The sequence below is a fragment of the Electrophorus electricus genome, chromosome 15 (genome assembly GCF_041902795.1).
Source record: "Electrophorus electricus isolate QZ-2024a chromosome 15, ASM4190279v1, whole genome shotgun sequence".
NCBI classification, from domain to species: domain Eukaryota; kingdom Metazoa; phylum Chordata; class Actinopteri; order Gymnotiformes; family Gymnotidae; genus Electrophorus; species Electrophorus electricus.
The window spans coordinates 18,571,354-18,594,941 of NC_137511.1; the positions used below are offsets into that span (position 1 = coordinate 18,571,354).

The following is a 23,588-nucleotide window of genomic DNA, read 5'->3' on the forward strand; positions in this document are numbered from 1 at the left end:
GGTACTAATATAAACGCACTTCATTGGCGTTTAATAGCTCACAAAATACTAAATATCTAAGTCTAAATATGAGGGACACGTTAAACCATTTACACTATTAAAATAGCGGGGTGAAACTCTCGTCAGAAGCAATATGAATCAAGTTTTTATTTGTTCTGCCCTGCCCTGTCTTTCGGTCAGTCAGCTATTTTTTGTGAAACTGTTTAAAGCACAGCTGAAAGTTGTTTGCGCGTCGACGCGTTTGGAGGGCGCTGTCCGTGCGTCTTATCTCTGGACTAGGGGTCTTCTACTCGACTAACAGGTTAAGCTCAGGGGTCGCTCCTGTTTTTACCTTCCTTTTAACAGTGAGTCATGACATCCAACAGTAACTGGTTGTAAAAGACAGAAAAACAAACAAACTGGTAGTGGAGGGGTGTTGACTTGTTTCGCTGATGGTTTCCGTTCCTCCCCATATAAAAGCTACAGGGCAGCAGGACTGGGGACCATCACTCTCACAGCACATCTTCCGCGGTCCTTCAACGCCTGGACGTCTATACTATACAGCAAGTAACAACTTTTACGTTTTACTTTATTCCTTAGGGTGGTGAATAGAGATTTTCGAATTACTCTGCTTGTTTCTTGGACTGTTTCAATGGCTAATTCCTCCAAACCTCGCAAGCAGCACGGTTAGACGGCTAAAGTCATTCAGAAACTTGATCTGGTACCTCAGAGTGAGGTGGCGTAGCGATAACCTTAACCCTAAGTCACACTGACAACTCTTTTTTTTTTTTTACTATTACACTTTAAATCACTTTACAACGCTTTTAAAAGTCTAATAGTCACAAACGTATTAGTCAAGATGAATAACGCGGGGCTTGTTATTAAGGTCTGTGATGCTGATGCGTCTTTCGGAGCCGTAACGGTTGTTTTTTACTGACACACTTACCCGTTGCGTAGGCTTTGTAGAGGTAGTTCAGCACTCTTTAAGGCAGTGAGCTAATTATTTTTGCTGCTATAAAATGCTGCTATACGAGAATATGTTTTCGTTGACTTCTCAGATGGCAGGCACGCTGAGGTCCTGGACGGCACTCGCGGCTCTCTTGCTTTGCGTCATTGCCTGTTTGAGCAGCCTCGCGGACGCTTACCCGCCAAAACCCGAACTTCCGCAGGGACAAGTAGGGCCCGAGGACATGGCCAAGTACCAGGCCGACCTGCGGCACTACATCAACCTTATCACCAGGCAGAGGTGAAGCAGCTTTAAACGCAGCTCTCTGTCTGTCTGTCTATCTAAAATTGTTGATCTATCTAACTAACATCATTTGCTTATCTATCTATCTATCTATCTATCTATCTATCTATCTATCTATCTATCTATCTATCTATCTATCTATCTATCTATCTATCTATCTATCTATCTATCTATCTATCTATCTATCTATCTATCTATCTATCTATCTATCTATCTATTTAAAATTATTTGTTGATCAATCTATCTACACTGCCTGGCCAAAAAAAAGGTCATCACCTGGATTTAACTAATCAAATAGGTAAGAGCCTCCCATTGGATAATTACTAATTACTGCATGGGTGATTATGCTTCAACTGGCAACAAGTTATATAACCCTAACTGATGCAGTGGTTAGCTTCTCATTTGTTAAACATCCATGTTGAAAGACACATCCTGTGGTCATGGAAAAGATGTTAATCTGTTTCAGAGGGGTCGAATTATTGGCATGCATCAAGCAGAGAAAACATTTAAGGAGATTGCTGAAACTACTAAAATCGGGTTAAGAACCGTCCAACGCATTATTAAAAAGTGGAAGGACAGTGGGGAAACATCTTCGAGGAAGGAATGTGGTCGGAAAAAAATCTTGAATGATCGTGATCGGTGATCACTTAAACATGTGATGAAATCAAATAATAGAAAAACAACAGTAGAACTCAGGGATATGTTTAATAGTGAAAGTAAGAGCATTTCCACATGCACAATGCGAAGGGAACTCAAGGGATTGGGACTAAACAGCTGTGTAGCCTTAAGAAAACCACTTGTCAGTGAGGCTAACCGGCAAAAACGGCTTCAATTTGCTAGGGAGCATAAAGATTGGACTCTGGAGCAATGGAAGAAGGTCATGTGGTCTGATGAGTTCAGATTTACCCTGTTCCAGAGTGATGGGCGCATCAGGGTAAGAAGAGAGGTGGCTGTAGTGATGCACCCATCATGCCTAGTGCCTACCGTACAAGCCTGTGGGGGCAGTGCTATGATCTGGGGTTGCTGCAGTTAGTCAGGTCTAGGTTCAGCAACGTTATGTGCCCAAAGAATGAGGTCAGCTGACTACCTGAATATACTGAACGACCAGGTTATTCCATCAATGGATTGTTTCTTCCCTGATGGCATGGGCATATTCCAAGATGACAATGCCAGGATTCATTAGACTCAAATTGTGAAAGAGTGGTTCACCAGCAGGAGACATCATTTTCACACATGGATTGGCCACCACAGAGTCCAGACCTGAACCCCATTGAGAATCTTTGGGATGTGCTGGAGAAGACTTTGCGCAGTGGCCCAAATCTCCCATCATCAGTACAAGATCTTGGAGAAAAATTAATGCAACTCTGGACAGATATAATTGTGACATTGCAGAAGCTTATGGAAACAATGCCACAGCGAATGTGTATCTATCTATCTATCTATCTATAATTATTTGTTCATATACAATGCTACTAGATTGTGATCACTGGAGCAGTTTTAGCTCCAATTACGAGGACAATTACTGGTTTCACTTAGTTTCCATTTGGTTCTGTTCAGCGCGCTGAAAACTCTCCCTCAAGGGGGCCCTCATTCGTTGCAGCGCATGAAGATGGGCTTGTTTAGTGGGTTTATCTTGTCAGTGTTAATGCACACGCGCTACAGCGCCAAACCTGTTATTTCATTTCCACGAAGAAAAAACTCTGACATTTATTCTCCGACTTATTTAATGACAAAAAAAGTTCTAGGATTAATTATAGCATAGTGCCCTTGTTATTTTGGAAGCTCAGTGAGACTAAGTTTTAATGTAACTCCATCTAATTTAAAATTTCAGCCTGCATACTTGAATAATGAATATTCATTGGGAAACTTCGATTTAGCAGTTTTATAGGGTCCTATATTAACACTGATGGCATGACATCATTTGGGGTTTATAACCAAGTCTTCTGCAGTGAAGCACACAGTTTAATAATATAAGGTTGGAATGAAAGATTAATGACCCTGTTGCATCCATTCTCTTGCTCGCTCTCTCTCTCTCTCTCTCTCTCTCTCTCTCTCTCTCTCTCTCTCTCTCTCTCTCTCTCTCTCTCTCTCTCTCTCTCTCTCTCTCTCTCTCTCTCTCTCTCTCTCTCTCTCTCTCTCTCTCTCTCTCTCCCTCCCAGATATGGGAAGAGAGCACATAGTGAGGCAGCTATGGCTGAGCTGCTGTTTGGTGACGACGAGCAGGACGTAAAACCACGGTGAGTAGCAGCAGAACATTCTAGAACACGTTTTCCTGTCTCCTAATGTTCCTGTCACAGACACCCCCTCTGGCGATCTCTGTTTAGTGTGTAGTACAGGAGAGAGATGTTTTGAAAGTGGATGGGAGATGTATGTGAGATTTAAGGCTTGACCTGAGGTGTGTTTCTTCCAGCACTGATGATCGTTTGGTCTGGTAATCACCTCCTTGCACGTCCTGCGTCTGGATGTCTGCTGCACTAGTATTCATCTTCTCCACCTTATCACCCACCCATCCTCAATGAATGAATATATTGAGTGACCAACACAGCATGTACTAGCAATGTTTCTTCCCTAAAGCCCCCCTCACCACAACATGTAGATCTCGCTCTCTCTCCCCCTCACTCTCTCTCTATCTAGTTATCTATCTCTCTCTCTCTCCAAAGGTTTTCTGAGAAGTAACAATTGTAAATAATTTGTTACAATTGAAATGAATAAATAATGACTAGATGTTGAATGGTAGTATGATTCAGTTCTGTAAAGGTTCTTTTGCAGGTGGTCTTTTCTCAGTGTAATAAATCTGAAAGGTTTTACCAATATGTTTTTAAAATCAAATAACGTAGTGACTGATAGTACCTTGCCATAAAGATAACAAAACGGGCAATAAACACAAATATTATCTCCTATCCTCTACTAGGAACAAACTCCAAAACCAGCCTTTATTCTTTTTTTAGTGCTCAAAGTGCAGTTACACTGTTTTAGCACTAGGTGGTTTTTCTTCAAATCATCAGCCTTTGATTCTTGATTATGCCAAAGGTCTAGGTTTTACCCCAAACCCTTAAAGTCTTTAACCTAAACACGATATTTTTTTTCTTTTGTTGAAACTTACACTATTAATGTTAACACCCGTGTTGACGCAGTTTTATTCGCTCCAAAAATGCATGCATTTCGGTGTAGTTGCAGTTTTGCGATATTTGTTGACTGTCGTATTCAGAATTCCAAGCAAGCTTGTCCAGCGAAACCGTGACTGCAGCAGAACCGCATACCGGTGTGCAGTTTCTCTTTTGTCACAATAGTAGGCTGACCGATTAATTACGCAGCATCTCACAGCATGAGCACGCACGCTGATTAAGAACATCGTTACCTATAAAACCGCGCGCCTCCAAAACGTTCGTAAATATTGCATAAACAATCTGGGACTATTATTCAATCGAGACTATTCCGACCGTCCCACCGATTTAGCGGGAATTACTGGGTGGCGCGCTTGCATCCCGCGAGCTTCAAGCGCACCGTTCACCGCGCGCCTCTTCGGTGCCGAATCAAGACGCACGCAGTCGTGCGGCGAGCGTCGGTGAGCGCGCACGCCGTCTCGTCAGCAGCGCTGGGCCTCGCGTGGACCATAGTTTAAAGGTGGACCTATCATCCAAAAATTGTGCAAAACGAGCTACAGACCCGCTCGCGGGTGGCGAAGAAGAACCCGCGAGGCTTCTCCGACGTCCTTGCACCTCCGTCTTTGTGAGAAAACCCAGGTGAGCGCGTGGACAGGTTCGACTTTTGGTACACGAGCGGGATATTGCGGACGGGGGAGCGCAAAATTCCGTGCACTGGTATCCTTTTGCCACTAGCATGCTGGTATAGTGGTACAGTAGATCTGGTATATTTGCCGCCCGCACAAAGAGTGACTAGTGGAATAACCTTACACATGCGCGAGCCGTCAGCCCGTTCCTCGCGTGCATGTTGGAAACCCTGCCATACGCGCTGCTGTAGCCGGTAACCGACCCTAAACGTGCATTAGGCTGCGTTCGCCAACACCCCAGCGTGTAAGGTATTAACACCAAACGCGACGCAACATTACGTTTAACAGTAACTGAAAAGAAGACGAATTAGCCTGATGCACGCGTGCTTAATCTGCGTTTGAGGTCGAGCCATGCAGTGACTTTGCAGCACATCAGTGCAGCCCATAACAGCACGCATTTCCCTTTTCCATCGCTTTTATGAAGGGTCGTGATAAGAACGTCATTTTGTACCCCCCCCCCCCCAAAAAAAAAATAAAAAAATAAAAAAATTAATTAAGAGCTATAGGAAAACTTCGTTCAGTTTTTTTTTTCTCTGGCAAGAAGGTTTTGGCAATTATTTTAGGGCCCAGTGATGTCCATTTTGCCTGGATGGGCCATAGTTCAGTTCCCAAAGGAGTTCATTTGACACAGCAAATAGAAGGAGTTTGAGTGGAGAGATCTTCATCCTAATGTTTATTCGTTAATCAGTGATGTGTCCCTTCAAGGTCTAGGGATCCATCCGTCCGTCCATCTCCTGCTCTCGCTTTCTCTCTCCCACCTCTCCTGTGCCATGGTGTCGATTTACAATTAATATGTCCCATTCTGGTATATCTTTGATTTTAATTGACTGTGTTGTGTGAGTGTTTGTAGGATTGTGTGTGTGAGAGAGAAAGAGGCAAAAATATGACCTCCCTTCCACTATAGCCTGTTCACTTCACCCAGGTGTACTGCCTTGGGGTCGTTTCCGTGGAAACCGGCAGTGCAGTCAGCAGACTGTTTAAAAGGTTCCAGTTTTAGACTATAAATGTCAAGGTCTGCCGCCCGTCTGCCCGGCTAAACACGTATCTCTGCCATGTTTGCCTGCATAAACAGAAGGCAGGTTGTAAGCCACTCAGATTGTCGTTTGACTTGACAGATACATCCATGCCACAGCTTCTGAATTTGTGGGGTGTCAGTATAAATGAAAAAACATTTTTCATGTTCTAATTTCCAACAATCATCTATTACTTCCTGTTTGTTCTATCAGCAGAGGCCAAGTGATGTACAAGTGTCAGTGTAGATTGAAGGTGTGCGTGCGTGCATTTAACACTTTTATTATCTCTGCTTGTATGGCCCACACATCTGCAAGGCATTGTCTTGCTGTAGTAACACCTTCACCTCATTAATATTCACGAGTCTGAGAAAATTATTAATCCAGCCACAGGATGTGGGACGAGTCAAGATTAGGCTTCACCTAAAATGATCAGTATCTATCCCCGTGTCTCCTGCTCATTGAGAGACCAGTTCACTTTACGTTCATTTCTGCCCTTTATTGGATTTGATTTTATGTTGGCGTCACCGTGGAGTCATTTAGAAACTTGATCTTAATTAATGCTCTTAAAACAGAAGTTCTCACACTAAGCAGAAACATTTGACCCTTTGGAGCCTTGGACCTGTCTGCTGAGCGGTTAGTCGTGCAGTTGTGTTGGTCCATTGTTCTGGGGGCATGCATTAATCTGAAACGTGTTGTCCTCATTGGGTTGTTTTTGGCGAGTCAGTTCCAGTTGTAAGCGAAGCCTCGCGCTCCACGCTCCAAACCCTCATCTTCCTCCTTATCCAATCTAGTTCAGTAAGGCAAACATCCAGAAACAGGAAGATGATTGAGAGAACAAGCGCGTCTGAGATCTGCTCCATGGCCTCTCTTAATTAATCACGCCGGCTTATAATTATTTGATGCAATTCTTCTTGTTGCCATGGCGAAGCGGCACGGGGGGGGGTGTATTGAGACAAAAAAAGGAAACAGTGAAAGCAGGCGAGAAGGGGAGAGAGAGAGAGAGAAAAAGAGCGAGAGAGAGAGAGAGAGAGAGAGAGAGAGACACAACCATGGTTGTCTTGGATACAATCATTTTCCCCTGTAAAGTAATGAGAAAGCAGACCTGTAGGGGACTGGAAGGCTATTTTTAGAAAGGCAGTACGTCAGACACATCAGGGGCCAAGGATTAGGGTCCTGCTTGGAAGCTCGTGGCCACGGGCCATAGCAATCAGTGCCCTGAGCGTGCTTGCACTGAGCTAAGTACACAAAATGTCCAGAATATATATTTGGACTCCTCCCATGCGATGTGTTTATTTTTTACTTTATTGCTAAATACATATCAAGTGGGGAAGTTGGTCACCTTTCAGCTGGTGTGGTGTTATACTTTTATTGCATTTTTTGCAGTTATTATGTAACTACTGCTGTGATTAAATAGCACATCCATCCACTGGATAGCCAATATCCAGTATATTATTATTATATTATTATTCACTGCCGCATATAGTCTTACAGACACTGAACATGCTCTCTCATGCTCACCTGTTGCACAGTTTTTTGGACTGTTTGTCTGCCAAGAGCAGCACCTGCAGTACCTTGTCCTGTACCTACACCCAGTACACCTACACCCAGCACGCCTGCACCCTGCACCCAGCACGCCTGCACCCAGCACGCCTGCACCCAGCACGCCTACACCCAGCACGCCTACACCCAGCACGCCTACACCCAGCACATCTACACCTACACCCAGCACGCCTACACCCAGTACATCTACACCCAGTACGCCTACATCTAGCATCTACACCCAGTACGCCTACACCCAGTACACCTATACCCAGTACATCTACACCCAGTACGCCTACATTTAGCATCTACACCCAGCACACCTACACCCATCACACCTACACCCAGCACACCTACATCCAGCATCTACACCCAGTACATGTACACCTACATCCAGTACACCTACATCCAGTACACCTACATCTAGCATCTACACCCAGTACGCCTACACCCAGTACATCTATACCCAGTACATCTATACCCAGTACACCTACACCCAGCACCTATCCCAGCACGCCTACACCCAGCACACCCAGTACGCCTACATCCAGCATCTACACCTACACCCAGCACACCTACACCCAGCACACCTACACCCAGCACACCTACACCCAGCACACCTACGCCCAGTACCTACGCCCAGCACCTACGCCCAGCACCTACAGCCAGTACATGTACACCTTCACCCCGTACACCTACATCTAGTACACCTACATCTAGCATCTACACCCAGTACGCCTACACCCAGTACATCTACATCCAGCACCTACACCCAGTACATTTACATTTAGATTTATGGCATTTAGCAGATGCTCTTATCCAGAGCGACTTACAAAAGTGCTTTGTCATTTACCCATAGAATACACCCAGTACGCCTACACCCAGTACGCCTACACCCAGTACGCCTACACCCAGTACGCCTACACCCAGCATCTACACCCAGTACTCCTACCCCCAGTACACCTACACCCAGTACACCTACATCCAGCATCTACACCCAGTACACCTACACGCAATACATCTACACCCAGTACGCCTACATCCAGCATCTACACCCAGTACACCTACACCCAGTACACCTACACCCAGTACACCTACACCCAGTACGCCTACATCCAGCATCTACACCCAGTACGCCTACACCCAGCACACCTACACCCAGTACACCTACATCCAGCATCTACACCCAGTACACCTACACGCAATACATCTACACCCAGTACGCCTACATCCAGCATCTACACCCAGTACACCTACACCCAGTACGCCTACACCCAGCATGCCTACACCCAGCACGCCTACACCCAGTACATGTACACCTACATCAAGTACACCTACATCTAGCATCCACACCCAGTACGCCTACACCCAGTACGCCTACACCCAGTACACCTACACCCAGTACATCTACACCCAGTACATCTACATCCAGCACCTACACCCAGTACATTTACATTTAGATTTATGGCATTTAGCAGATGCTCTTATCCAGAGCGACTTACAAAAGTGCTTTGTCATTTACCCATAGAATACACCCAGTACACCTACACCCAGTACGCCTACATCCAGCATCTACACCAGTACACCTACACCCAGTACACCTACACCCAGCATCTACACCCAGTACGCCTACATCCAGTATCTACACCCAGCACACCTACACCCAGTACATGTACACCTTCACCCAGTACACCTTCACCCAGTACACCTACATCCAGTACACCTACACCCAGCATCTACACCCAGTACACCTACACCCAGTACACCTACATCCAGCACACCTACACCCAGCACACCTACACCCAGTACGCCTACATCCAGCATCTACACCCAGTATGCCTACACCCAGCACACCTACACCCAGCACACCTACACCCAGCACACCTACACCCAGTACACCTACACCCAGTACGCCTACACCCAGCACGCCTACATCCAGCATCTGTACACCCAGTACGCCTACACCCAGTACACCTACACCCAGTACATCTACATCCAGCACCTACACCAGTACATTTACATTTAGATTTATGGCATTTAGCAGATGCTCTTATCCAGAGCGACTTACAAAAGTGCTTTGTCATTTACCCATAGAATACATCCTAGTACAGTAGGTTAGAATCAAACATTTCAATGAACTAGAATACTGTAGAATACAGGGATGAATGCTGATACCTAGAAGTACAAAATACATAAGGTCTATCTTAAACAATGATAAATGCTATAAACAATAAGTGCTAGAGTTTGTTAAACAACATAAACAATACCCTACAATAAGTATTAATTTAGTCAGTCAATATGGGAGCAGTGTCAGTTGTCCTTTAAATATTCTGCAAATAGATGGGTCTTCAGTCTGCGTTTGAAGACTACAAGGGACTCTGCTGTCCGGACAGCAAGTGGGAGTTCATTCCACCATCTTGGAGCCAGGACAGAAAATAGTCTCGATGCTTGTCGTCCATGAGACCTGAAACAAGGCATTTCAAGCCGAGCCATACTTGAGGTTCGAAGTGCTCGAGGTATGGATTGGGCTTTGACCATTGACCTCATGTATGAATGGGCTGGTCAATTTTTGGCTTTGTAGGCGGGCATCAAGGTTTTAAATCTGATGCGTGCAGCTACAGGGAGCCAATGAAGGGAGCACAGCAGTGGAGTAACGTGTGAACTTCGGAAGAGTGAAGACCAGTCGTGCTGCTGCATTCTGGACAAGTTGTAGAGGTTTGATGGCTCTTAGAGGAAGACCAGCAAGTAGCGAGTTGCAGTAGTCTAGTTTTGAGATCACAAGCGATTGCACAAGCACCTGGGTAGCTTCCTGTGAGAGAAAGGGTCGAATCCTTCGTATGTTACAAAGGAGAAATCTGCAAGACCGGGTTAGATTAGAAACATGAGTTGAGAATGACAACTGGTTGTCCAAAGTTACGCCCAGGCTACGGGCAGCTTCGAATGGTGATACCAGGGAGTTCGCCAACGAAACAGTGAGGTCATTGTAAGGGTTGCGAGTACCTGGGATGTACAGAAGCTCGGTTTTACTGGGATTGAGCTTCAAGTGGTGGGCTGTCATCCATGATGCAGTGTCAGTCAAGCATGCTGAGATACGTCTGGAGACCTGCATGTCAGAGGGTGGAAAAGAAGCACCTACGTCCAGCACCTACACTCAGTACATCTACCATGCACTTAAACCCAGCACCTATACCCAGCACACTTGCCCTGTACCTACACCCATTACACCTACACCCAGCACACCTGCATGTCAGAGGGTGGAAAAGAAGCACCTACGTCCAGCACCTACACCCAGTACATCTACCATGCACTTAAACCCAGCACCTATACCCAGCACACTTGCCCTGTACCTACACCCATTACACCTACACCCAGCACACCTGCCCTGTATCTACACTGAGTACACCCTCCCTGCACCTACACCTTCCACCCAGTATCCCTATCCTGTCCTGCACATATATCTAGTACACCACCTTTCACCTACATCCAGTACACCACCTGTGCCTACACCCAGAAGCCATCTACATTTTCAGGTGTATGTTATAGGCCTGGGGTGGTACATGGGTGTAGTGTCTGCAGGAGTTTGCGCCAATCCAGCAAAGCAAACAGTTTAATACACAGATTATTTGGGCTGAAACACACAAATTATATTTTTTAATGTATGTATTTAATCTAAAAAAGGAAAGTTTGGCCTGTTATTGACATTGTCCAAAACACTGCGATATCTGTAACGTCTGTAGACTCTGAGAAATTAAGTACTGAATGTCAAGCGTCTTAACTGTCCTTTTCTTAACCGTAACAAATAAGAGGCTGAGCAATATAGGACCATATAAATCTGACTGTGTCCTAAATCCTAACGTTATTCATAGCTAGCGTGTCTGTGAAAACCTCGGCTGTCGTTTTTACTAAGATACGTTAATTGCTGCTATAATGGCCTGTTTTCATTTCTGAAATATCACAGAGCTTAGAATTACACCTCGCGCGGCGAGGTGTTGAGAATGTGCCCCCCTGCCTTAACGATGCCCCTACAGTGAACCGTAATGTTGTACTGAAGTAGTAATGCTGTGCTTTACCTGCGCCGCAGGCAAAATGCTCGGTGGAGCGGGCAAACCTGGTGCCGGTGTCCGATATATTCTCAGGATTCTCCTTACTCTCCTTCATACACTGTTTTGGACGCTTCGAGTATATATTGTTTTTCCTGCACAGTAGCAAAACGTGGATGGGGTTCCCCAGGAAATGTGTGCAGGTGTGCAGACGCTTTCAAAAGTGCAGATTAAGTTTTATTTTGCAGTAAATTTTTACAGTCGTGGCCTTATTTTTAATTTTTAATTTGAATCTATATTTCTTAATTACTTATTTTAATTAACTACTGTATGCGCAGGTTTGTTTTTTCTTAATGGGATGTATGAGATCTAAAAGGGAGGCAGATCTCAAGAGTCATCACTTTAGTACCAAGACCAAATCAGGCAAGCACGGATGGGCTTTAGGTTGAAATCTATACCTTCTTTCATTAAGGAGAGCAGTAGGATCAAAAACAGCCAAGCACAGAGTTAAAGAAGAGCGCAGATCCTCAGTACCTAGCCGCCGCCGACGTTTTCCATTGGTCGAAAAGGCATTAATATACACGGGGCAAACCAATTAGCTGTTGAGAACTAACTGCTTAAATATAGGATCGAGTTAAAGAAAAGTGCCAATTGATAAGACACTAGTGATTCAAAAATAGCTGGTTTATGATCTGTGAAAGCCTTAACATGTAATATTATCAACACAGAAGGCATAAAATAAAATCTGTCCTTTGATGTGATGCCGCACATAAGTGGATTCAATAATTGGGCACATCAAATCAAATGAATTCAAAGGTTGTATAAACTAGTAGTAGGTTTTTGAAGGGCAGCATACATGAATGATGCCATCATACAGACAGTTCCTTCTCTGAAAAACCCCACAGGGCAAGTGAAACATGCATGCTGGATTATAGTCCGTCTGTTCTAGGGCCAATTAGATCATGTAGTTCTCGCTATTACGGTTCTTCTTTAAAGCCACTTAAATTCTTAAATTTTCCTCTTTTTTGGAAAAACCTATTTGTGATGTATCATTTTGTCTTTGTCCTCTAATCAAATTGTATTTTAGTATCATGTTTTCCCCTTTTTTTCTTCTAAAAAATGCTGTTGAAACACTCAGCAGTAATAAAAATACACACTGCACACCTAAAACAACTGAAATGAAGTGCACTTACCTTGATTTTGTAACGTGCACATGGTTTGCAGCAAAAAAAATAGCCGGAAACGTTACGAGAAACCACCTCAGGAAGTTGACATTTTGCTGTATTGACATAGTTAATGTTCAGGTAGTTAGCAGTGATCGCCTCATTATAGCCTATTTACTAGCGCGCTTTGTCCAGTGGACTTAAATGTAAGACATGTTTCCATTGACCCTTTTCATTCAGTTCATTCAGTGTAGGAGATGACCCCCCCCCCCCAAAGACATACGCACAGCTGTGTCTTCTAGATCACTGAATACGGGGTTGCGTGTCACCATAGGAAGCATGATGTCACAACAGTCCTGGCAGAATGGATCAGTGCGGGGGAGGAGGGTGTGAATGAGTGAGAGAGTGAGAGAGTGAGAGAGAGAGAGAGAGAGAGAGAGAGACTCTCTGGAGGGGACAGAAGTGCTCCAGCACTGCAATGTCACCCAGTTGTTCAATCTACATGTCAGTACCACACACAATGCTTTCTGTAGGAGTGAAGCTACAGTCAGTGGCATGTTATGCTGTCATTATCCACAACCCCAAACCTGCCAGTCACGTCACAAACCTGTTACGCTGTCATTATCCACAACCAGAAACCTGCCAGTCACGTCACAAACCTGTTACGCTGTCATTATCCACAACCACAAACCTGCCAGTCATGTCACAAACCTGTTACGCTGTCATTACCCACCACCATAAAACCTGCCAGTCACGTCATAAGTTAAATTCCAGTAATTCATACTGAGAACTTGTCTTTTTCTTCAGAGCTTTGGGTGCTTGTAATCATAAAATCAGCTGAATTACAGTTACTGTGGTAGACAAGACTGGCATTTCTGAGCATTAGAACGTAGCTGTTTTGCTAGAGATAGGGAGAGCGATGATGATCCCCTATAAGGTAATGCACTGGAGACTTTAATCTTAACAGCTTCAAAAACTGTATAATGTTAAATTTCTTGTTGTATTTTTTTATAGCACTCTCAAACGCTGCAACCCAGTCTTAACCAAATGGTGGCAATACAAAAACACCATTATGTTTTATGGCAAAAAAGCCCAATTGAACTGGTGAGAGCGAGTTTTGAACTTCATCAGTATTGCAATGGTTCGTTAATATAATTTGAATACTGTTCTGGCAATACTGTAAATGAATGTAGTCATGCCAAAAAGGGTATTTAGAGAGAGAGGGAGGGAGGGAGAGGGAGAGAGGGAGAGAGAGAGAGAGAGAGAGAGAGAGAGAGGGAGAGAGAGAGAGAGAGAGAGAGAGAGAGAGGGAGAGAGAGAGAGGGAGAGAGAGAGAGGGAGAGAGAGAGAGTGAGAGAGAGTGAGAGAGAGAGAGAGTGAGAGAGAGTGAGAGAGAGTGAGAGAGAGTGAGAGAGAGAGAGAGTGAGAGAGAGTGAGAGAGAGAGAGAGAGAGAGAGGGAGGGAGAGAGAGAGAGAGAGAGAGAGAGAGAGAGAGAGAGAGAGAGAGGGAGGGAGAGAGAGACCTGCAATTCACATGGTTCCTGGGTTTTTGTTTTTTTCCTAACCTCTGTTCCCCAATGGCAGTGTGCCTGGACATCTCCATTTCACTAATGCCATCAGACCACACACACACACTCTCTCTCTCTCTTACTTATACAAGTCCAGCTGAGTTATGCAAAGCCCTTGCTAAGATTTAGCACAGTCTGGGTTTAAAACCCTCAAAACCATTTGTGTATGAGTGTGTTTACTGAGTTAGTTGTGAGCTGTGGGGAATTCTGGGTGTTTGCACCATGAGTAATGATATGTTTAAGTGTTTGGGCCATTTTTACACACACACACACACACACACACAGAGGCTGCAAATAAATTCAGTGCATTAGTGGATGTTGTAAAGGTGACAGAGAACCCAAATGTCTTTTCCCATGCATAATAGTCCATCTAAGTCCACCTAAGGAGCTTGTGAGGATTGTGCGAAACTGCCAAACCCTTGGCCATGGCGTCATGCTCTTCAGGCGTATCTTATTCGTTCACTGATGGTCAGCTGACTGATTATAAGACTGGCTGTAATATTGGAGCAGAAACTAACTAATTTGTTGAGTTTATTCAATATTCTAATGCAAAATTACTTGAAATTTAGTTCCAGTGAGTTTCATCAATTAAATCAAAATGAAGCCTTACAGACCGGCAGCGTACAGGATTCTACACTTCTTTTTTTTGTTTGTTGTTGTTGTTTAGTTAAAAAAAAAAAAAAAAACCTCTGTCCATGCTGTTTACAGCATTAAACAGTAGGGGGCAGTCTCCTCACTTTGGCTTATGTCCTGGAGCCATGGCCACAGCATTCAGACACATTTCCCAGCAGCCCTTTAACTGTTGCTCTACACTCACGTCTGTTGGGAGAAGCGGTTAAGCTCCGCCCCTGTAGTCTAGGTGCTTCCAGCTCTGAGGCGGTTGTCATGGGCTGGCGTACGGGAATGGTCTCTGACTGGCTTTGCTGGCCACACGCTACGGGATGCATATGTCAGAATTGCCGTGGCAACCGGTAACAAAAGTACTTTGCCGTCTCTTTGTTAATCCTTCCTGCCTAATGCCAGTAAATATTACTCTCCTACTATCTTCCATCTTTCTGTCTCTTTTCTCGCATCATTCTCTCTCTCTCTCTCTCTCTCGCTCTCTCTCGCTCTGGTGTAACAGCTGCACTTCAGTCTGCGATCAGCCAGCTGTATCGAAGCCGTCTTTCTGAATAATTTCTTTAGCCTGTATCAGTTCTTTTCTGAATAATTTCTTTAGCCTGTATCAGTTCTTAACCTTGTGCAGTGTGTGTGTGTGTGTGTGTGTGGGGGGGGGGGGGGGGGCACACGTGTGTGCATGCGTGCTCGTATGGTTGTGTTTGTGCACGTGCGCACTTGCTGCTGGTCTGAGATCAGTTGCAGGGCACACCATTAGGCCTCCTGGATAAACCGATAAAGTATTGTGTGTGAATGTACCTTACCCACATGAAATCCTGCAAGAATCTTGCAAGAATCCTGCAATTCTAACCAACCCTGAAAGAAGAAAAGATTTGACATGTGGGATTCTATTGGATGAGATTTATAGCCTATAAATGGGTCCATTGTTTATGCATGTTTATAAATAAGAATTAATTTTCCTACTTTTTTCCTGCCAAATCGGCCATGAACAGCAGCTGCATGTGACTGGCAATCACATTTACACCACTAGAAGACACCCAGAGAAGAACTTCAGAAGAAAATCTCAATAAAGGTTATATTGAGTACCTCTGCAGTGTCTGTTCATCGCCTGCCGTACATGCGTTACATTCTAAGTGAGCTTAAATCATTTATGAGGGTTAAAGCTACTCCACCTATTTACTGGGTGTTACAAAAAACAAAGTGAGAGAGTCAGTAACATGAGAGAAATGAAAAACTCAAGCAGGAGCTGAAGCACTGCTTTAGCCGTCCCGTCTGGGCCTGGTTTCCTCTGCGTTTTGTTTTCAGGTTGGAGAAAATGTTTTATTTAATCTAAAGTAAGAGTGAGTACTGGACATTTGATTTTTATTAAGATACTTATTGATTTTTATTGATACAAAATTATACATTGATTATATATTATATTGATGCTTGCTTATTAAGAGCAATATTTTCCATGTTGGACTTGAACAGGCTTTTTTTTTTTTTTTTTTACATGCAGAACCAGATTATTGTTAATTTCTTTCCACACGGATTTCTTTCCGTAACATGAGCAGTAACGTGGAAGCGATGTAGCGATGTGGAGGGTGTGTTTTTAAAAGCGTGCGTTTCTCTAGGGCCTGACCCGACCATGGCATCTGAAAGGAACTTTGACGAGTAAATGTAAAACAAATGCTTTTGTTATCTTAATGATGAACAGTAGCAGAGTCTCACTGAACGGCCTTCGAGAACCGGGCTGCTCCACATTGGGTATTTAACGAAAATGTTCCACAACAACCACAGCCTGGTTTCTGAGTCTCTCTCTCTCTCTCCCTCCTCCGACAGAGAGCTGCAGCAGGTGCACGGCTCTCGAGACATCAGACATGCCGGTTGCATCACCCAGCTCCGACTCAGGTGAGTCAGCCCTGTTCTCTCTCTTCCTCTTTGCCCTGCCATTTTCACTGTTGCTTATTCTCCATTCAATATCTTTCTAACTTTGTTCCAAACACCAGTGTCCAATAAGCTTTTCATGTTTTTTTAATAAAACATTTTTTTTTTTTTACTGCTACAACCGTGAAAGTTGAATCGTACCATTCGAACGTGCCAGATAAAGGCACCGCTCATCAGCAGAGTTCCGTTCGGGATGGACCGTCAGCTTGCACCATGTGTCGCCAAGGCAGGTGCCCTTGGAGCAGGTGTGTCCCTTCAGGCAGCAATGTTGGCTACGCTGTCCTCACCCCAGGTCCTGTGGCTCTGCCGTCCACGAGGCTCTGGAGGGCACTCGATCAGATGGGATACGGGGCTGCCGAGAGCCCTCCCAGCAAAACATGCGGGCCGGGGACCGAGAACAGGCTCATGCCGTGACGCGACCAGGACTTAAATAGGGAACATCTTAATCTCTGTCGGCCTGAGTGACGCAGGGTCGGCACACATGGCGAACTGACAGTAGATGTTTTGCTCTTCATTGATATCTATGCTGCATATAATCATATTCAAACGTAAAATGAGTGAAATCACTCAGTCATCGATGTGTTGGTCTTTCTTGGGAATCATTTAGGGATTGGTCTCAGAATTGGGCTTGGAATGGGGCTCGGAATCGAGCGATTCTTCTAGGCGGCGGGGAACGCTATGACTGTTGGGTCATCTAGCAGCGACACGTTTGAGAGTCGAGGAGGTTGAGGGCACCCAGAGAGGGGAGAAGAAGGGAAACACATCATGAACAAAGCCAGTGGGACTCTTCTTCTCCCCCCGACTCTGTACAGCTGTCAGAGTACTTAAGGCCAATTTACAGCCTTTAATAGAGAGAGAAGAGAAAAAGGCAGAGAGAACAAAGCACATCAATTTTTGTTATCTTGCAGAGCTTTGGGTTCAAACGCTTTGTAAGATGAGAGAACTTTATAACGCCTAACGTATGAGCCATGCAGGAGTGACATGGAAAACATGAGTCATTTGAGGTAGTAAAAGGAAATTAAAAATTGCCTTTTGCAAAAATGTAACGGAAGCTATATTTCGGAAGGCAATTTGGGTAGGAGATGTAAATCAGTGGGGAAAAAAAAGGCAAGTCAAGGAAACATGCTCCTTATTTTAAATTAGTATATGGAGATTTTTTGTTTAAATATAGGCAGCTTAATATTGATTGGAATAAGTCCCCAAATAAAATGATATATAAAACAATACAAGACTGTGATTTTGGGGGAATAGTCAATTATAAGGGTCTGATGGTGACAGAATGTGAAACCTGTGTTAAAAATGTGCAGTCTAAAAGTATCTCGGAAAATGTTCGAGATACTGCATGGCTTATATCTGTTGGAAGACTGGCTGTACGATGTATTGTCAAATGGAGTTGTTTTGTTACAACAAAGGAATGTCCGATGTATAATTGCAAAGCCGATGAAACAATAGAACATTTATTACTGCAGTGCACAAGGACTATTGAAATTTGGGAGAAAATGGAAGGTATTGGGTTTAAATAGGGTCGTAACAGGAAAAGTATTATGTATGGAGTGTTTAATGAGAATTTGACTGAGAATGTGAAGGACTTTTGTTGGATGATTGTTTGTGTGATAAATTCGAAGATTTGGAAAACACGATGTAAGATGATGTATAATAACTGCTGAAACAGTGTTTAAACAGATTGTGTGTGAGTTAAAAAGGTTGAAGACAATTGATAGGAGAGGAAAAAAGACATTTCCCTGGACTCTTTTGGACATATAAATGGATGATGTATACCTAATTTACAGATGTAAATGGTATTGTTAATTGTTAATGTATAGAGTGAAGGTAGTCTGGGTCCTCCGGTGGATATTGTTTGTGAGGTTTTTATGATGTAGTGTTTGTGTTGAATTGAATTTTCTTAATAAAGTCAATTTAAAAATGGAAGGGAGAGAGGGAGGAGGAGGGAGAGAGGGGGAGGCAGAAAAGGAGAGAGGGAGGAGCACACACAGCACTGCTGGGGGGGAAGACTGGAAAACTGATGTGGTTCCATCTTGCTGGTGGCAGATCTATCAGACCAGCCAGACCTATCAGAGCTGTCAGACCTATCACACCAGCCAGACCTATCAGAGCTGTCAGACCTATGAGACCAGCCAGACCTATCAGAGCTGTCAGACCTATCAGACCAGCCAGACCTATCAGAGCTGTCAGACCTATGAGATCAGCCAGACCTATCAGAGCTGTCAGACCAGCCAGACCTATCAGACCAGCCAGACCTATCAGAGCTGTCAGACCTATCAGACCAGCCAGACCTATCAGAGCTGTCAGACCTATGAGACCAGCCAGACCTATCAGAGCTGTCAGACCTATGAGACCAGCCAGACCTATCAGAGCTGTCAGACCTATGAGACCAGCCAGACCTATCAGAGCTGTCAGACCTATGAGACCAGCCAGACCTATCAGACCAGCCAGACCTATCAGAGCTGTCAGACCTATGAGACCAGCCAGACCTATCAGAGCTGTCAGAGCTATCAGACCAGCCAGACCTATCAGAGCTGTCAGACCTATCAGAGCTATCAGACCAGCCAGACCTATCAGACCAGCCAGACCTTCAGAGCTGTCAGAGCTATCAGACCAGCCAGACCTTCAGAGCTATCAGACCAGCCAGACCTATCAGAGTTATCAGACCAGCCAGACCTATCAGACCAGCCAGACCTATCAGAGCTGTCAGACCCATCAGACCAGCCAGACCTTCAGAGCTGTCAGACCTATCAGACCAGCCAGACCTTCAGAGCTATCAGACCAGCCAGACCTATCAGAGTTATCAGACCAGCCAGACCTATCAGACCAGCCAGACCTATCAGAGCTGTCAGACCTATCAGACCAGCCAGACCTATCAGAGTTATCAGACCAGCCAGACCTATCAGACCAGCCAGACCTATCAGAGCTGTCAGACCTATCAGACCAGCCAGACCTATCAGACCAGCCAGACCTATCAGAGTTATCAGACCTATCAGACCAGCCAGACCTTCAGAGCTGTCAGACCTATCAGACCAGCCAGACCTATCAGACCAGCCAGACCTATCAGAGCTGTCAGACCTATCAGAGCTGTCAGACCTATCAGACCAGCCAGACCTATCAGAGCTGTCAGACCTATCAGACCAGCCAGACCCATCAGACCAGCCAGACCTATCAGACCAGCCAGACCTATCAGAGCTATCAGACCAGCCAGACCTATCAGACCAGCCAGACCTATCAGAGCTGTCAGACCTATGAGACCAACCAGACCTATCAGAGCTGTCAGACCAGCCAGACCTATCAGACCAGCCAGACCTATCAGAGCTGTCAGACCAGCCAGAACTATCAGACCAGCCAGACCTATCAGAGTTATCAGACCAGCCAGACCTATCAGACCAGCCAGACCTTCAGAGTTATCAGACCAGCCAGACCTATCAGACCAGCCAGACCTTCAGAGTTATCAGACCAGCCAGACCTATCAGACCAGCCAGACCTGTCAGACCTATCAGAGCTGTCAGACCTATCAGAGCAGCCAGACCTATCAGACCAGCCAGACCTATCAGAGCTGTCAGACTGATGGTTCTGCCCTGTGATGTCAGCTAAACAAGTCAGACTCGGCAGATTGAAGAGACTGACAGACAGAGACGGAGGGAGAAAGTGACAGAGAGAAAGATGGAACTGGAGAGAACAACATCGCACGGCCTAGCCGCGACTGGACCTGAGGGCTTTCTGCAGGAGGCTGGGTGAATGTGCGTGTGGAGACCAGTCACTCACTCATTTACATGCTGGAATTAGACTACTGGTAGAGCAGGTGACAACATCTCCAAGTCTCCTAGTCCATCAGCTCCATGCAGCCTAACGCAATGACCCCTCAACCTCCCTCCCCAGGGGCCAGTGACTCATTTCTCTCGGAACAGCATCACATTAACGCGCGTTTTCATGCATGACTTCAGAGTGCATGTGAAACGCTGACCGTTTGCCTTCCCGGTGGTTGTTCTGATCTCGAGGGGTCATGGGTGTTAAGTGGAGTTGGGTCATCTTCTAGTTGGTTTATTTATTACGTTTTGAGGCAAGGTTTTAAAACTTCAGTGGTTCCAGCTGATTTTTCACTCAGAGAAAATGTATTCCCCAGCCAGGTAGCAGGAGTAGCTGGAACAGCTAAGAAGGCTAGAACACCATCTGCATTGGGCCATTTTTCCCATAAACCACCTGTGCATTCCCAGTCTCCTGATACTAGCCTCACCTGTGTCTTGTTCTCCATAATGCCTTTCCATATATAAGCCCTCTTGTGTCTGCGTGTCTTTGCAAAGTCTCGTTTGCTTTCCTTACGATTCTGAGCCGTGGATTAAGGACGTATTGGTATTCTGGATTACTCGATACTTTGCCTGTTTTGGGATTACTCTTGCCTGTTCCCTTTGGATTTGTTTGCCCTGTGCCTGTGTTGGAGTTACCTCTGCCTGTTCACGACTACGTCTTGCATTGCCCATATAAAACTATCACATTTTACTGCATTCGACTCCGTCTCTGTTCGCATAACCTGACCATGCCATAAAAATGCACAATGAGACTTTGTAATCTACCCTAGACATAAGTAGGAGCCAGTGGAGAGATATTATAACCGGGTAATACTGTCTCTCTTCTCTTGGTGTCAGTCAGGAATCTGGAAATGGTGTTTTTAGCAAAAGACAGGGAGCACTCACACGTAGAGGGAATTACAATAATCGAGGTAATGACATAACAAAAGGAACCACAGAGTTCATTTGCTTATCAAATTTAAGTCAAACATGTAACCAAGATTTTTAACACCAGAAGACAGATTTGAGAAGATTAGAAGTTAGAAGTTCGCTTAGGGGGGCCAAAAAGAATGACCTCAGTTTGACTGAGGTAATAACTTCAGTTTTACTTCAGTGATATATCTAAAAGTATATTATGGTGGACGGTATAAACAGCAGCACTGAGATTCAACAAGATAAAAATGTCATTTGCCAGAATCAAGTGTCAGCAGTAAATCGTAAATTATTTACATTTACGGCATTTAGCGGATGCTCTTATCCAGACTGACTTACAAAAGTGCTTTGTCATTTACTCTTAGAATACATCCTAGCCAGTACAGTAGGTTAGAGTCCATCAGAATGCAGGGATCATTGATGCCTAGAAGTGCAAAATAAACAATCAGTGCAATAAACAATAAAAAATAAGTACTAGTTATTCAACATAGTAGCAGTCAACATCAGCGCAATAAACAATACCCTACAATAAGTACTTGAGTTTTAGTTAGTCAACATAGGAGCAGGGTCAGTGGACATTTAAATAATCCAAAAATAGATGGGTCTTCAGTCTGCGTTTGAAGACTGCAAGGGACTCTGCTGTCCGGACAGCAAGCAGAAATTCGTTCCACCATCTAGGTGTCAGGACAGAATGGTCTTGATGCTTGTCTTCCATTAGACTTGAAGCATGGTATTTCAAGCCTTGCTGCACTTGAGGTTCGAAGTACTCGAGGTACGGATCAGGCTTTGACCATTGACATCATGTATGGAGGTACTGGTCCATTTTTGGCTTTGTAGGCGGGCATCAAGGTTTTAAATCTGATGCGTGCAGCTACAGGGAGCCAATGAAGGGAGCGCAATGGTGAAGTGACGTGTGAACTTTGGAAGATTGAAGACCAGTCAGGTTGGACAAGTTGTGGAAGTCTGATGGCTCTTAGAGGAAGACAAGCAAGTAGCAAATTGCAGTAGTCTAGCTTTGAGATCACAAGAGACTGCACAAGCATCTGGGCAGCTTCCTGCGAGAGGAAGTGCTGAATCCTTTGTATGTTACAAAGGAGGAACCTGCAAGACCAAGTCAGAATTGAAACATGAGTTGAGAAGAGCGGACTCTGTGCTATGGTGAACCCTAAGACCCGACTGAAACTTATCCAGATTAATTTAATTTAAACATGACAAAAGCTGAAAAGAAACAACCTTATCTAAGACCTTTTTATAAAAATTAAAGTTTAGAGATGAACCTGTACTTGGATTTGGTCCAAACTGGGCTTTTTGAGGAGATGTTGGATGACCATGTATTTGAAACAGGATGAAACAATGCCACTAGCTAGGATACTAGGTCCAGGAGCAACACCACTAGCTAGGATACTAGGTCCAGGAGCAACACCACTAGCTAGGATACTAGGTCCAGGAGCAACACCACTAGCTAGGATACTAGGTCCAGGAACAATGCCACTAGGTAGGATGCTAATCCAGATACTTAAGAAAATTCAGAAACAGAAAAATTCACAATTTCACAAGAAGATGGGTCAGGATATGTTTGGATAGTTGGCTTTAAATCCTTATTTATTGTATTATAGTTATTTATAGTTATTCATTATAACAGAAAAATATTTTTCTGTAGCAGTTTTTACTGATGCCTGTCAGAATCTGTAAAATGCATTTCCTTGAAGATTAGATTTCTTCCATCTTCACTCTGCCTTCACACACTCCTGGCTAAGGGTGTGAGTCTCCGCAGTAAAACCACATTGGGTCTCAGAGGAGTCACAGAGTCCAGGATATCTGTATAAGTGAGACTAGCTGAGGAGCTCTCAATGGCACAGGCAGCAGGAGGTGCTATACATGCATTTGAGAACTTCCCAACAGTTAAAGGACTAATCTAGCATAAACAGCAGCTGTAAGAGGGAGGACGTGATTTGGCCTCGGATTACGTTGGTTGA

At 44.5% G+C, this 23,588-nt stretch overlaps 2 protein-coding genes across 6 annotated transcripts in view; both read left to right on the forward strand.

Moving 5' to 3' along the window:
• The first annotated feature begins 165 nt into the window (after positions 1-165).
• pyyb (peptide YYb) lies at positions 166-3,959 on the forward strand. Of its 3 annotated transcripts, none has more exons than XM_027009249.3 (5): positions 166-301; positions 460-546; positions 1,038-1,225; positions 3,388-3,465; positions 3,639-3,959. In XM_027009249.3, exons 3-5 carry the CDS (start codon positions 1,038-1,040, stop codon positions 3,661-3,663), a joined length of 291 nt encoding a protein of 96 aa, XP_026865050.1. In that variant the 5' UTR covers positions 166-301; positions 460-546; the 3' UTR covers positions 3,664-3,959. The 3 variants fall into 3 exon arrangements, with proteins under 3 accessions (XP_026865050.1, XP_026865049.1, XP_026865048.1); XM_027009248.3 differs by having other exon boundaries at positions 171-344; positions 460-542; XM_027009247.3 differs by having other exon boundaries at positions 173-344.
• An 820-nt stretch (positions 3,960-4,779) lies between these two features.
• The window catches only part of mpp2b (MAGUK p55 scaffold protein 2b), a 54,947-nt gene continuing 36,138 nt past the window's right edge, over positions 4,780-23,588 (forward strand). The window contains exons 1-2 of one of the 3 annotated variants that reach the window (XM_035533425.2): positions 4,780-4,971; positions 16,781-16,849. In XM_035533425.2, coding sequence (XP_035389318.1) covers positions 16,819-16,849 — 31 coding nt within the window. In that variant the 5' untranslated portion in view covers positions 4,780-4,971; positions 16,781-16,818. Of the gene's footprint in view, positions 4,972-15,247; positions 15,322-16,780; positions 16,850-23,588 lie in introns of those variants that run through there. The other 2 variants (XM_081697316.1, XM_081697315.1) reach the window with 2 other exon arrangements.

Excerpts from the sequence above, each read along its gene's own strand:
- pyyb (XM_027009249.3), top strand. The coding sequence starts at position 1,038 with ATGGCAGGCACGCTGAGGTCCTGGACGGCACTCGCGGCTCTCTTGCTT. Across the intron at positions 1,226-3,387 it reads AACCTTATCACCAGGCAGAG|ATATGGGAAGAGAGCACATA; the intron begins GTGAAGCAGCTT and ends TCTCCCTCCCAG. Across the intron at positions 3,466-3,638 it reads GAGCAGGACGTAAAACCACG|CACTGATGATCGTTTGGTCT; the intron begins GTGAGTAGCAGC and ends TGTTTCTTCCAG.